The sequence below is a fragment of the Tupaia chinensis genome, unplaced genomic scaffold (assembly GCF_000334495.1).
Source record: "Tupaia chinensis unplaced genomic scaffold, TupChi_1.0 Scaffold144171_2, whole genome shotgun sequence".
Taxonomy (NCBI): Eukaryota; Metazoa; Chordata; class Mammalia; order Scandentia; family Tupaiidae; genus Tupaia; species Tupaia belangeri.
This window is the reverse complement of record NW_006204028.1, coordinates 241,874-257,607: the sequence shown is the minus strand read 5'-3', so window position 1 is coordinate 257,607 and position 15,734 is coordinate 241,874. Positions and strand designations below refer to the sequence as shown.

General features: G+C 42.1%; 1 protein-coding gene across 3 annotated transcripts in view; it reads right to left on the bottom strand.

The window, feature by feature from the left end:
• The window catches only part of CALCOCO2 (calcium binding and coiled-coil domain 2), a 40,063-nt gene that overhangs the window by 23,968 nt on the left and 361 nt on the right, over nt 1-15,734 (bottom strand). Inside the window, exons 1-2 of one of the 3 annotated variants that reach the window (XM_006166141.3) lie at nt 15,537-15,682; nt 7,896-8,085 (exon numbers count right to left, since the gene is read on the bottom strand). In XM_006166141.3, coding sequence (XP_006166203.2) covers nt 7,896-8,075 — 180 coding nt within the window. In that variant the 5' untranslated portion in view covers nt 8,076-8,085; nt 15,537-15,682. Of the gene's footprint in view, nt 1-7,895; nt 8,086-9,438; nt 9,458-15,536; nt 15,683-15,734 lie in introns of those variants that run through there. The other 2 variants (XM_027767331.1, XM_006166142.3) reach the window with 2 other exon arrangements.

Sequence of the window (15,734 nt, the reverse complement as noted above, 5' to 3'; positions counted from 1 at the left end):
AAGGAAATGAAAACTGGCTCCTAGGGCTCCAGAACAAGAGCTCCAAAAATTATTCCTCCAAGTCAAATATAGGACAGAAAGAAATGGGGGGGGGGAATTTCTAGGATTGAGAACCTTGACCTTTTTTTAAAGTTTTGCTGTAAGTTATGTATACTTTCTAGAGAAAGACAGAGGGAGAAGAAAAGTGAGAAAGCGTTCCCTTCTTCCCCAAGGAAGATGGCCATGCAGCAATCCCTTCTTCTCCATTCTCCTCTCAGAATTTTAGGCATTTCCTTCTAAGGAATGGTATTTTTTTTCTTTTATTTTTTTTTTTGAGAGATTTTCACTATAGGGCACGTGCGCTCACCAGACAGAGAGAGAGAGACATAGAGACAGAAAGCGAGAAATCACCCCCCAGGGGAGATGGTCACGCCGCAATCCCTTCTCCTCCATTCTCCTCTCGGGATCTTGGGCACGCACGCACGTGAGTTTTAAGCCACCAGGTCCAGGAAGCGAACCGCAGTCGACTACGTGGGAGTCCAGCGACATAGCCATTATGCTAATTGCTGGTTCCCAGGAATGGTATTTTTTTTTTTAAGAATTATTTTCTTTAACTTTATTTATCCATTTATTTATTTATTTATTTACATTTGATCACAGACACATGTGCCTGGAATTTTTCTTTTTTAAAAAAAAAGAACTCAATTATTTATTGTTGTATTTCATCATGGATTAGTACAAACTTTTTTATTTTTTGGAGAGGTTTTTACTCTAGGGCGTGTGCACTCGCCAGAAACAGAGAGAGAGACAGAGAGATAGAAAGCTAGAAATCACCCCCCAGGGAGGATGGCCACACCGCAATCCCTTCTCCTTCATTCTCCTCTTGGGATCTTGGGCATGCATGTACACATGCCTGGCGTGAGTTTAAGCCACCGGGTCCAGGACTCAAACCACGGTCGACTACATGGGAGTTCAGCGACATAGCCATTATGCTAACTGCTGGTCCCTGCCTGGAGTTTTTTTCAAGCCTCTGGGTTTGGGACTCAAACCATGCAGTCAGCCATGTGCAATCCAGCCACCTTAACCACCATGCCATTGACTGGCCCCCTGCTATTTTCTTATAATGAGTGTTTTAAGAACTCCTAAACCAGAAATACTTCTGATCTGCCCTCTGTTGGTTTGTCCTCCAGTTGTGTCAATAAATCCTTGGCATACACCAACCTGGTTATACAACTGCATTTAAAGAATGAATTATTTTCAAAAACATGGAGGTTGGGGTCAGAGAGGCAAGAGGCTTCTTAGATATGAGGTGTCAGACAAGAATAAAGGTCCAAACAGCTTTCTTTCTTCAGTGTGTTCATTTTTTTTTTAAAGAATTATTTTATATAACTTTGTTTATTTTAATTTGACTAGAGAGGGACAGAGAGAGCGAGAGCGAGGGAAGGTGAGAAGGCAAGCCACCAGGTCCAGGACTCGAACACATGGCCAGTCATGTGGGAGTCCAACACCCTTAATCAACATGCCACCTGCTGGCCCCTCTTCAGTGTGTTCTTAATGCATGCTCAATGAAGTCTTTTTGGTAAGAAAGATAACAATCTAGTAGTTGTAAAGGCCTCGTTCTAGGTATTGAATGCAATAAATCATAAGACACAAGGATAGAGTAAAACATGCTTCAGAAAAGAAAGCTGGCTAAGTAGAAAATATTCTCACTAAATATGAAGAGGGGTAAAAGATGGCCCCAATCTTATTATATAGAAGATAAGAGCACACAAGAGAATAGAGAGGGAGCCATTGTGTCTTCAGGGGGAGAACACTCAGCAAATGAGGAGCAAAATTACATTTATTGTCATATTTTGACCCTGCCCGAGCCCAGTGGGAAGAGAAATAACTAAAAATAAATTCTATTTTTATATATTAAGGAATCAGAGCAGGGTTGAAAAGGCTACACCAAAAGCTCATCAGAACATACTAGGGCATGCTTTAGAGTCTCATTAATACACACCCCATTGCTGTAAGCATCTCAGAGCCACTGCAACCTGCGGTGGTATAGGAAGCAGGAATTTTATGGAGTCCTCATTCACATCCTGGAGTTTCTTAATGTACTGTGACCGAAATAGGGAAGGCCTAAGAATTACTACCTCCATGGAACAAGGAAACAACTCCTAGCCACTTGCAATTTCTGTCCTTGGCTCCTTTACTTGAGTAGTCCCAGTCCCAGTCTGCCTCTACAGCATGCTCTGTCCCGTCTAAAACCTTGGAAATACGTAAGTGCCACTTCAAGGAGAGTATGAGGAACAGGACTGTACACTGACGGAAACAAAACACCTACCTGCTTTAGGCTCTCTCAGTGGTGGTAGCTTATACTGCGTGTACACGAAAACATTAACTGTGTGCCCACTTGGTGCCAGGAACTGCCAGTTAGGGGTGAAGAGTTGAGGAATGGTCTGATTAAGGCTCTACTGAGAAAACACTGGGGACAGCTTTAGGAGGGAGATATTAAGAACAGAGCCTTAAAGTCAATTCTTAATTTTCTGATTTGCCATCTGTTTGTTCAAAGGAATTCAGTAAAATAAAGAAGAAAAAGTGGAGATTTGGGAGTACAAGAAATTTGCTTCACTGTCATCAAAGCCATGATCTTTCAAAAATGTTGCTTTTAGGGAACCAGCAGTTAGCGTAATGGCTATGTCACGGGACTCCCACGTAGTTGACCGTGGTTCATGTCTCGGACCCGGTGGCTTAAAACTCACGCCGGGCACGTGTGCATGCGTGTCCAAGATCCCAAGAGGAGAATGGAGGAAAAGGGATTGTGGCGTGACCAACCCCCCTGGGAGGTGACTTCTCGCTTTCTGTCTCTATGTCTTTGTCTTGGCCGGCGAGCGCACGTCCCCTATAGCGAAAAACCCTCTCAAAAAAAAAAAATTGCTTTTATTCACCTGTACACAAGAGTTGATACTACCCATCTCAGAGGACTGCTGTGCTATGAGGATTAAATCAGAATACTTGCACATGCGTGCACACACACACAAAGCCCATCCAAGGCCTAGCATACAGTATGTTCTCAGGGTAGGTGTTCAAGTCAACAGCTTATAAACAATGAATATCAGAGGCCCTTCTTTGTATTAGCCTTTCTTTCTTTTTTCTTTCTTTCTTTTTTTCTTTCTATCTTTCTTTCAGAGCTATTTTTGCTATAGAGTGTGCACTTGCTGGAGAGACAGAGAGATACAAATCATTCCCTGGGGGGATGGCTATGTTGTAATCCCTTCTCTTCCATTCTCCTCTCAGGATTTTGGGCATGCATGCACATGCGCCTGGTGAGTTTTAACCACTAGGCCCGGGACTTGCACTGTCATCAACTATGTGGGAATCCAGTGCCGTAACTATTATGCCATCTGCTAGTCTCACCATTCTTTCTTTTTTTTAAAGAATCATTTTATTTAACTTTATTTATTTATTTTAAGCACCTTAATTGTGCTTCTGTTTCGGATAAAGATTCTTTTAAAATAATTATTTCATTTTATTATTACTGATATATTTTTAAAGAATTATTTATTCATTTAATTTTATTTGTTATTATTTTTTAATTTGACCACAGAGAGAGAAAGGGAAAGTGACAGATCAAGCTGCCAGGTTTGGGACTCGAACTGAAGTTGGCCATGTGTGAGTCCAGCACCTTAACCACCACACCACCTGCTGGCCCCCATTATTGATATTTTTTAATTTGACCAGAAAAAGAGAGAGAGGGGGGCAAAGTGAGAAGGTAAGCTGCCAGGTCTGAGACTTGAATCATGGTCAGCCATGTGTAAGTCTAGCACCTTAAAATACAGAACAAGATGACTTCTAGGCAATAAAAAGTAAAGAATTCTTTTATTTAACTTTATTTATTTTAATTTGACTAGAAAAGGACAGAGTGAGAGAGAGAGAGAGAGAGAGAAAGCAAGACACCAGGTCCAGGACTTGACCGTGGTCAGCCATGTGGGAGCCCAGCACCCTTAACTACCATGCCAACTTGCTGGCCCCATCTCCATTATTCCTTAGTAGAGGTATATGGCAATACTTCTGAAATTAAGGAAGCATTCCAAGTTATGTGTAAATGCATTTTTTAAAGAATTATTTTATCTAACTATATTTGTTTATTTTAATTTGTCCAGAGAGAAAAAGAGTGAGAGAGAAAGAAAGGAAAAGTGAGAAAACAAGCCACCAGGTCTGGGATTTGAACCATGGTCGGTCATGTGAGGGCCTAGTGCCCTCAATCACCATGCCAACTGCCGGACCTGTAAATGCATTTTTAAAAATGTTTTAAAACTTTTTTTTTTAAGCTCAAGATGTTTATTGGTTTATGGTGACGTCCTCACTGGCAGCTGCTAATAAGTACTTGGGAAATACAATAACTCTAAGCAAAACAGAAGTACAACTGAATTAAGAAAAAATGTTAATTACATTTCAAAGCCCAGCAAATAATTTTTGAGCCATCTTTTTTTATTATCTATATCTGCACTAATATCATAGCCACTAGCCACATGAGGCTGTTTAGATTTAAATGAATTAAAACCAAGTCCAGCAGCAGTGGGGCACAGATGGCACTATTGCTTGGGAGGCTGGAAGCTGCATGGGAAGCCCAGGTTTGTTTCATGGGCTAATCTGAGTGCGTTGGGTATGATTGTGCTCCATTTGTGGGTGTTCTATCTCTGATAAGTGTACAAATCCTCCAGTGCAAAAAAAAAAAAAGAGAGAATATTTTAAAAAATGTTTTTAATGAGAGGGAACAAAATAAGAAGAAAGGGAGCTATTTATATTAAATCCACCTGTAGTCCTAGTTAACTGAGAGGCTAAGGCAGGAAGTTCAGGACACTGCAAGACCTTGTCAAAAATACTTCTCTCCCTTCCTTTCCCTTGGTCTCTTCCTTTTCTCATTAAAAATTTTTTCTTTAAGAGACCAGCAGATGCCATAATGGCTACGTCACTGGATTTCCATATAGTCGACTGCAGTTCAAGTTACGGACCCAGTGGCTTAAACTCAGGCGGGGCACATGTGCATGCGTGCCCAAGATCCTGAGAGAATGGAGGAGAGGGGATTGCGGTGTGGCCATCCCCCAGGAGGGTGATTTTTCACTTTCTGTCTCTCTCTTTCTGGTGAGCACACGTGCCCTTATAGCAAAAACCTCTCCAAAAAAAATTGTTTAATTTTTCTAGGGAACCAGCAGTTGGTATAATGGTTACATCACTGGACTTGCACATGGCCGATCTCTGAGTTCTGGACTCAGTGGCTTGAAACTCAAGCTAGGCACAGGACCAGCAGATGGTGTAATGCCTATGTCACTGGACTTCCATGCAGTGGTTCGAGTCCTGGAACTGGTGGCTTAAACTCACACCACCAGGGTGTGTGTGTGTGTGTGTGTATGTGTGCCCAAGATCCCAAGAGGAGAATGGAGAAGAAGGGATTGCAGTGTGGCCATCCCCCCTGGGGGGGGGATCATTTATCACTTTCTGTCTCTTTGTCCCTCTCTGTCTTTCTGGTAAGCGCACACACCCTATAGCAAAAATCTCTCAAAAAAAAAGGGAACTCAAGCTAGGTATGTGTGTGTGCACGCCTAAGATCCCAGGAGGACAATGGAGAAAAGGGGATTGAGGTGTGGTCAACCCCTAGGGGATGATTGATCACTTTCTGTTTGTCTCTGAGTCTCTGGCAAGTGCACACACCCTGTAGAAAAAATATCTCTTAATTTTTTTTTTCAGGGCTGGCACGTGGCATTGTGGTTAAGGGCCCTGGACTCCCATATCACCAACTACAGTTCAAGTCCTGAACCTGGAAGCTTGCTTTCTTTCTCTCCCGTGCCCTTCCACTGGCCCGGTCAAATTCAAATAAATAAATAAAGTTAAATAAAAGAATTCTTGGGACCAGCATTAGCATAATGGCTATGTCGCTGGACTCCCATGTAGTCGACTGCGGTTCGTGTCCCGGACCCGGTGGCTTAAACTCACGCTGGGCACGTGTGCATGTGTGCCCAAGATCCCGAGAGGAGAATGGAGGAGAAGGGATTGCGATGTGGCCATCCCCCCTGGGGGTTATTTCTCACTTTCTATCTCTCTGTCTCTCTCTCTGTCTTTGTGGCGAGTGCATGCGCCCTATCAAAAAACCTCTCAAAAAAAAAAAAAAAAGAATTCTTAAACATTTTTTTAAAATAGAAAAAAATTATTTTATCTTAAAATGTTTTTCTATTTAAAAAAATTTTTTAAGAATTCTTTTATTTAACTAAAAATATTTTTTAATCATTTATTTTAATTATTTATTTATTTTTGCTATAGGTCACCAGAGAGAGACATGGAAAGAAAGTGAGAAAGCAGGTTGCTAGATCCGGGATTTGAACCTTTGTCGGCCATGTGGGAATCCAGCTCATCAACCACCACATCGCCTATTGTCCCCTCTATTGTCTTTTTTAATTGCCAGAGATATATATGATTACCAGAGAGAGAGGGGAAAAATACCTCCAATGGGGCATGATTACGCTCTAATCTCTTTTCATCCATTTTTCCATCTCGTCGGAATTTTGAGCAGGCATGCACACATCCCTACAGTGTTTTTCAAGCTGCTAGGGCAAGGATTTGAACCATGATAAATCACGTGGGATCTGGCTTTCCAAGTACAATGCTTAACCACTATTCTACAGAGTCATGCCTATCCCCTCCTCCCATTTTTTTTTTTAATGTAAAATTCAGCTACTCAGTCACACTAGCCACTTGCATAATATTTAACAGCCACATGTAGCCAGTGGCTATGTACTTGACAGCAAAGGTATAGCTCCATCACAGAAACTTCTGCTTAACCGTGCTATCTATGGGGAAGAAGAAAAACCACTACCACCACCACCAACACATTCTAAGACAGAAAACACTCTGATGTCAGAAGGCCTGCGGTCTCAGGGGCTGTCAGACACCTGTCAGTGTCGTGTTGGTTGTCTATTATCCTCACCTCCAATCCCCAGTCTTGTTACCTCTAGCTTCCATTGCTCCATCAATAAGCTTGGTATTCCAAACAAGGAAAAGAAATTCAACGAGGGATGTAAATATGCAAGAGTTCCTCCACAGTGCAGTCAAGGGTAAAGTATAAGTTCAAAATGAACAGCATCGGCAAACAGGCACATGACATACTGAGGTGTCAAACCAAAGGTCACTGATGTTGGGACTCAGCAGTGTAAATTACTTTAAATGTGACCTTTATCTCCTGTCACTGGAAGTAAGATCCGTCATTATAGGGTATATGTATGTGTGAGAGAGACAGAGACAATGGATGGGAGGGAGAAGAGGAAGAGGAGAGTAAGTTGATTAAAATCTTAAAATACTGTGTCTGTACTTGAACTGAGAGAGTGTTTAGACACTGGAAGAGATTACAGAGGGAGCTTGTAAACTTATCCTTGGAAATCCTTTCAAAGCAGTAAGAGACACTTATTTGGGGACAAACTTTTTGGATACAGGATATCAAACCAGATAACTTCTCAACACCCTTTTCAGATCTGTGATATTTATATTAAATCAAAATTAAACACTATACACCAAGTAAGGAAGTAATGTTTAAAGTCACAGAAATTACCTAAGGGATCGCTCAATTCTGTCAAGTCATACATGGACATATCAAAATAGAGTCATCTAAAAAGCATTTATATTTACTCTTTAAAGCATAATGAAACTGGAAGATTGCATGATTTGTCATCTTATTTTTGCTTGAGATGGAAGTTAAAATTTGAGTCCCATAGCACACATTGATGCATAAAGAAGGAAGCATTAGGAACTTAGGCAATTTAGGATTTAAAAACTGACCAGATACAACATACGAAATGTTTGTAACACACGCACAGTCACACTCAGGCAACAAAAGATTCATTTCCAGTTCCCGATCGCTTGATATGCAGTTAGCCACTTACTCTAAAGATGCCAATCCAATCCTTTCGACGGGGGATGAAATGCTGGGTGAGGGTGTAATAGCATGTGATATCCCCTCCAGGGACATAGAACTTCTCCACACTGTTAAAGATGACCTGAGAGAAATGACAATGATCCAGCAAGACAGCCGATGTGGGGGGGTCTTCTGTTGTCTGTTCCATGGTGGGGGCCCTGTTATGAGATATAGAATAAAGTAAGGCTCAAAAAGGGTTATCTGAAATGCTAGAGATTGAGGCCAGCAGGTGGTGTGGTGGTTGCCGGGGTTCAGCCTCGGCGTGGGTGGGTTATCTCGACGAAGGTGGCGAAGGTGAACAGAAGACAGAGGCCTCAATGCCTTTCATGCACGTCCTATGCTAGACACCCCTCAGAGATCGCTCTCTAAGGAGTGACGACTGCTAGGAATTATTGTGCACTTTTATTGAAAACATGTTACATGCAAGTAAAGGGAGAGGGGCTAGTGTTTTAATTAACAGCTCATAAAATTTTTAACAATAAAAACAAAGATTTTATTTAGTGTTTGATTAAAGGTGGGTCTAGTGCAATTCCTATTTAGGGGTGGATTAAGGGTGGGTCTAGTGCAGTTCCTCAATTGTAGGTGGGTCTCTATAGAATGAAGTTTTGGGAAAGCAGTTTCGGTAAGCAGATGCAGTGCAGAAGTCATTTTGTGATTACTGGGAATGGTGCTGAGAAAAAAAAATTTTAAGAATAGATATTAGTTTTTATAGATTTTAATAAAAAATGATATTTATACAGTTTTGTAGAAATTTATAACTTAATTTAAAAAATCTTAATATCTTTATTTTACTTAGAGAGGGCAAAAGTGTCTTGGGCCAGTTTTGGCCTAATCTTATTTTACATTAAAAAAAAAAAATTTTAAGGCCTTTTAAAGGTCAAGATTACTTTTGCCTAAAAAAAACTTCAGCCCACCCTCTATCATGAAAACAAAAGTAAAGCATTGTAATTAATAGTAAGTAATTAAAGCAAAGGGGAGCTGTAAGTTGAGGGACTTCTTAAAAAATTTTATCATACACTCAAAATGTATAAGAGAACTATGCAATTTTTTTATAGTAATATATTGGGGAGCCAGAGGGGGGTCGCTTCCCAGTGAGACTGCCTCAATTCTCTAGAGCAAATAGTAAACAGCCTTGTTGACATGTTAACTGACCCAAGCTTTGTTCCAAAGTGGGGGGGGGGGGGGGGGGAACACAAGCGGACTTCCGGGGAGTGCACAACAGTAGCCTTGCCAACGTGTTAATCCGACCAAAAGCAGAGCTCAAAAGTCAGGGGGCTCAGACAAATCCTGGGGCCTCACTGGGTCGGACTCCTCCAGGTGGTTGAGGGTGCTGGACTCCCACATGGGCGAATGCAGTTCAAACCCCGGACCCCGAGTGAGAGGCTTGCTCTCTCACTTTCCCTTTCTCTCTCTCTCTTCCCCTCTGTCCCTCTGGTCACATTAAAATAAAGTTAAATAAAATAATTCATTTTTTTAAAAAAATGAAATGCTAGCAATTTCTGGGCTCTTACCCAAGAGAACATTCCGTTCGAGGCGGGTCCGGAAAAGCAAAATCCTGACAAGAATCGAGATCATACAACTTGCTTTCTGTTTCAGTTTGAGCCATTTCCCATCACTTCCTATGCTGTAAGGATTGTCTGAGGATCCCTTTGACCTCTTCCCTTTCTCACATATACTTATTCTCTGCTCATATTTAGTCCCCTTTCTATGAATGCCTTAAATAAACAAGACAGCCTAGAGAAAACTGCCTGAGAGTTTTAACACACAACCGTAGATTTTTTTCATCCCAATAGCTGACTTTAGGAAAGTCAATCTCTCTGGATTTTAGCTTCTCCAGTCAATTTAATTTACCCTATAATTACTGGGCCCTTCCATACATAAGACTCAGCTGGGAGCTACAGATGGCGTGGGAAGAATGGCAAAAATAACAGAAGATTATTTGACAGTGATGACCAGCATGTGTTCTAAAATCAGAATGGTAAAGTTCAAATTCCAGTTTCTCCACCGGCTACATGTGTGTCATTGGGTAATCTACTCAATCAACTGGGCTGTTCCTATTTCCTCCTCTGTAAAATGGGGTTAATGATAACATCTACCCCATTCAGTTTTTTGCGGGGCCTAAGTGAAATAATGTAAAGTAGCCTTTAGATTAATGCCTGCCACAGAATAGGCATTTCACGCAAAGCAGACATGTGCCGAGAGCAAAGTACTTAGCCCCGACTCTGTAAGAAAATACTGTGTAACAGATGTTAGTGATTATTACCGCTGGTTTTTTATTTTTTTCTGGCATAGTTCTTGCCCTCAAAGGGCTCCCAATACAATGCAGAGGATACCTAAGTATAAGTGATTGCCAAATGAATAGAATAAAAAGTGCAAAAATGCTCTGGAGTTCAAAAGCGAAAGATGCAACTGGTTAGAAAAATGAAGAAAAGCTTCCAGTGAGTGTGCAGAATCTTCTTAGATAAACCCTGAAGGAAGATTAGGATTTTGACAAGTGGGTTTGTAGTAAGGGTGTTCCAGATGAAGGAAACAGTATGTGTACCAAACAGCATAACAACACAAAAACACAGCCCATGTTTGGAAGAAAGCAAGCAAGTTTTGTTTCCCTATGTATAGAAGGGAGATAACCTGTGTTTCCGCTTTCTAGACTAGAAAGTATAGAGAAAACGTGATTAAGGGCCTAGTTGCGGCAGCTCAGCAGCAAGGCAACACTGTGATGCTGAAACTCCATGGGAAGATCCAGGGTTTGCATGCCAATGTCTCCCTGTACGTGCCAGGCAATGTGCTGTGACCCTGGCTGCTGAAGGGTGGTAGGAGACCACAGTGTGAACTTGGGGAATTCCCCCTCTCTCTAAGAAGAAGTAAGTAAAATTTTTAAAAACTATAATCAAAGCTGGGAAACTATTTGGAGGCAAAAGCAATGTATAAAAGGTGTTTTGAATTACTGACACATCATACTTTCTGCCTCTCAAACAAGCTACAAGCATTGTCTTCTAAATGCTTACCTGGTCTAACTTTGAATGAGTGCATTATTCTAAACCCTGAGTTTTACTAGGAAATGAAAAAAAATTCTGCTGCCGTATAAGGCAGGTGAAGAGAGTTATACATATGAAAATACTCAGGATACCTTACAGATTCAGTGCTGGAACTTGTTGGAAGATTAGAAACATAAAGATGAACATAAAAGTAATAACCATCATTATGCACCCCCTCTAAAAAGAAAAAAACCCACACCATAGCTCTTCTAACTCTGCCTCACCCTACCTATTTTCTGGTTTTACTTTGACATGTACATGACCCATGCCTCCTCTCCCCACTCCTCAGAAGTCATTTTTTTTCAGAGAAGGCAATGGGACTTTGGGCACTGAACTGTCTGCCCTTGGGATTAAGCTAAATAAAGAACTAAAAAAATGTATTGGCTTTCTGGTTTGTGACACAGTTTTGCCACATCCTCAACCTCAAACCTCAGAGTAAATTTTCAAAGCAGGAGGTGGGGGCAGGGATCACATTCCAGGCTAGGTCAAGATTTCTGCCCATAAACTTTTGCTTGTTTGATTAGGGTTTCTCTTGGATGTCATGGGTGGGTGGGCAGGGAGATTTCTCAGTGTGTACATCCTTTTTTTGCTAGTAGTCTCCAGTCATTCTGAGGCCAGCATGTCCCCTTTCTGTGCAAGCCTGGAGCACCAAATTATCCGGGTATGTAAACTGATTCAATTTGTCTTTTGACAAGGATCATGATGAACATTCAGGTAAGAGTGACTTCAGAGCCTGCCCTCAGTAAACCTAAGAACCTTATGCTCAGATCTTTTCCTTTATAACGCCATCACCACTGTATATATGACACAATGCCTAATGTATAATAACTGCTGATTAAGTATTTATTGAAAAGTGAATGAACAAGATATGCACATCATCCATCAAAAATAAAAAAAAGAGTGGGTATGGGGCCAGCAGATGGCATAGTGGTTAAGGTGCTGGATTCCCACATAGCTGACCACAGTTCAAGTCCTGGAGTTGGCATCTTGCTTTCTCTCTCACTGTCTCGCTCTTTCTCTCTCTGTTGCTCTGTGGTCAAATTGGAAAAATAATGATGATAATGAATAAAATTTTTTTAAAGAATTATTTTATTTAACTTTATTTATTTATTTAAATTTGACCAGAGAGGGACAGAGAGAGAGAGAGAGAGAAAGTGAGAAAGCAAGCCACCAGGTCCGGGACTTGAACCGTGGTCGGCCATGTGGGAGTCCAGCGCCCTTAACCACCACGCCACCCGCCAGCCTCATGATGAATAAAATTAAATAATTATTTTAAAAAAAGGAAGGGGCTTTATAGGTAAACAAAGTTAAGGGTGATGATAGGCTTCAGAGTTCTTTTTTAAACTCTGCTCTTAATTTGTTAGCTACCTTTGGAGAACCTGCTGTTTCTCAGCTTTCTCTTTTCTAAAACAGGGTGAGGAGATGATAATCTCCAAGTGCTATGTCAATTCTTGGTATGGCTGGTTCAGCTGGCATGGCTGGTTCAAGTGGCCTGGTACCAAGAAAACAAAAGCCACAGATTTGATTTCCTTAAGAACCCCTCAAGTTCACACTCCATTACCCACCCTTCCACACACTCAAACTCTGGCAAGCTGTTTTGAAAATGGATGCTACTCTGAAAGGCTAGACCAGCCATGCGTGGCTTGATATAGTCTCTTTTTTCCTTACTAGGAAAACAACCAATCTAAGTTAGCTCATGCACAGAACACTGAAGAAAGAACAGCACATATATACAAAATGACATGAAAGAGCTCATATTCTGAGGCTTCAGTGTTTCATCAAAGGAAATTTTATCTGTCATTCATCTGAAAACCTAATTATCTGTCTGGAAAAGTAAACAGCTTTGGTTCTTCACTTATCGAAAATGCAAAAGACTCTCTAAAATCTCTCATTTCAGAGATCTCATCACTTTCTCAGAAAGACAGAGCACCCAGTGGCACTCTGAGTATTTAAAACTCAAATCATTTTTGACATGAAGGCTAAAATTCTCTGCTGCCAAGACTGAGGAAGGAGTTGAGGAGGCAGGTGAGCTGATGACTCCCCTGCTCTTCTTTTGATCAGGCTGAGAACAGAAAGGGTCACAGGTGAACCTAGAGCATAACCACATCGACCTGAACTGGGTAAGAAGTATGCCATCTAACTTTTCCTGGAGGGAAAGCACCTGCCAGGTTTTTTGGTTTTGTTTTTAAAAATTTGCTGCATTCACCTGGGGGGGAGGGGGAGAAAGTGAGGAAGCACCCCCCTACCACCACTACCCAAAGGGATGGCCATGCTGCAGTTCCCTCTCCTCCACTTCTCCTCTTGGGATTCTGGGCATGCGCCCATGTGTGCCCAGCTTTTTCCCAAGCTCCGGGGTCTGGGACTTGAATAGCAGTCAGCCGTGTGGGATCAGTCACCTTAACATCATGTTAGTGCCGGCTCCAAGTAACAATGTTTAATAAAACAAGACTAAGTATGGAAAAACAATGCACAGAGATTCCACAAACTGACACAGGTACTTTACTTGGCCCCTGACATAGTTGTTAACTTTTTTCCCCCCAGCTCAGTTTCCAAAAGGATTAGGGTCCTCAGAGGAGTAGGCAATAACAGGAAATGTATTTTAAAATGAATCCCCTGAACTGGTTCCTGGCTTCTAAGGAAACTGACATATTTTCATCTAATGAGCTTTTCAAGCCTAATATACTACTCCCGGGACTGTTCCATGAGGACATAGATCCTCTTACGTCTCTCTGAAGAAAAGGAACAAAAGCGAGTTCTTATGCTCCTTCTGAGTGGATCTGCAAACTACAAAAGAAGAAATTTAAATGCCCAACCTTAGCCTTTGGAGCTGAGTCAAATAAGATGGACCATCTATTACAACTTACATCAGTAAGCACATGTTTCGATGAAGCCTAAAGGTAGCACCTCTGAATAAGTTTACAAAAGGAAATCAAATACTTCCTCAGCCAAGAGAGGAATGCAAGCAAGTCAACCAAATCAATTCATTTGGAAACTGTTAAAACAAAGATAAGTAAAAGTCAAAGCCACATTTAATTCCTTTACTCTTCTGCTTACTTTCATTTCAAAGCTATTAGCACAAGGGATGAATTGACTTCAATCCCATTCCTCCCTGGCCCTATAGAAATGCTTACCGACTGAGGCACCAGACACTATGGGTGTGTAGATGGCCCTGAGGCAGGTGGCAAAACCAAAGACACAAACATTGGTCCTCCAATATTGAGCTACTTGTTTTAGACCAAATTTTCCAAGTTCTTTGTAGTTCCTTACCTAAACTGTTTCAGACAGCCGTACAAAATTGTTATATCCCCAGGAGGCTTTTTCTTTGGCCATGTCACAATTTCTTCTCTTCCATTACTCCTCTCAAAACCTCAGGTGCACACGCACCTGGCATGAGGTTTAAGCCACTGGAACCAGGACTCAAACCCTTGGTTGACTACATGGGAGTCCAGCGACATAACCATTACACCATTGGCTGGTCCTCCTCCAGAGGGGCATTTAAATCCTACTCATCAGCAACTGTTTGAATTGCCTGTCTAGCTTGTTCTAAGCAGGCCCTCATCCTACACCACTGCAGTGCCAGCAATATCAGGGGAGGAACAGAAAAAAAATCCTAGAACATGAGATGTAGGCAAGTAGAAGAATCTGTGAAAAGCCCAAAGCTATAGACTAAACCTCCACTTTCCTGTGACTACTGGCGTTGCCCTTGAAAGGGTTGACTCTGCTTTGCCACATCATGGTAGCATGGGCAATGACCGTGTTTGAAGTATACTAGAAAGGAGACTAAGTGAGGAGCTATGGACCTGAGTTCCTGTCTTAATTCTACCACTCACTAGCTCTGAGACCTTGGTCAAGTAACACTTCCTCACTCTAGATTCTCATCACTAAAATGCTTGCACCAGGCGGGAACATCTCTAGGCACCTTTCCAGCTCTAATGATGATCCTAAGTGAAAGAAAAGGAAGTGAAAGAGTACATTTTAACTGTCTCTCTTCTATCTAAGAAAACACACAATTATGTCAATAAATGAAGTCAAAATTTTAAAGAGTTCCAGGTGCACTACCTGACTTTAAAGACAATGCAGCTTGTCAGTGCCAGGTGCCTGAGGATTATTGTCTACCTTTTGCAAGGCCCTTTCTACTCCACAGCTGTCATGTCTACTAGAGGGTCGAGTTTCAAGGCCCCCTGAAAATACTTGGTAGAATGAGCCATCTGGATATTCCTTAATCACGTGTTCTACATAAGCTACACAGACCCACTGTATAAAGTCCTTTGCTTTAAGCGGTTTTTGGAATAGTGGAGATACGTTATAATAGATCATCTTATTCGACTCAGCTCCAACCACAGTCACTCAACGGCTTGCACCTGGAGCAAAGAATCCAAGCGGTAGAATAAACAAGTCCGGGTGGAGCTGAAATCCTGAGTGGGAACATCAGGCCCGACCTAAACTGGGCTAAGGGTGGCGGTAGGGAGCGCCGGTGACCAACTGTAAAGCAGGTCACACCTTTTTCTTCTGCGCTGCCTAAGACATCTACGATTGCGGAATGCAAAAAGGGGCGGGGAGGGACTCAAACTTACTCGTAGCCCGGGAAACCGAGGCCGAAGTCACTTGCCCAGGGTGACGCGGCAGGGCCCGGTCTCCGCTCCGAAGTGAAGGGCGAGCACTCAGGACAGGGATCACGGGAGCATCGCCACCCCGCGTCAGAGGGAGGGGCCCGACTCCACCACAGGGTGGGCGGCTGCCGCGGCCAGACCCCTCCGCCGGGCAGGGCGCCT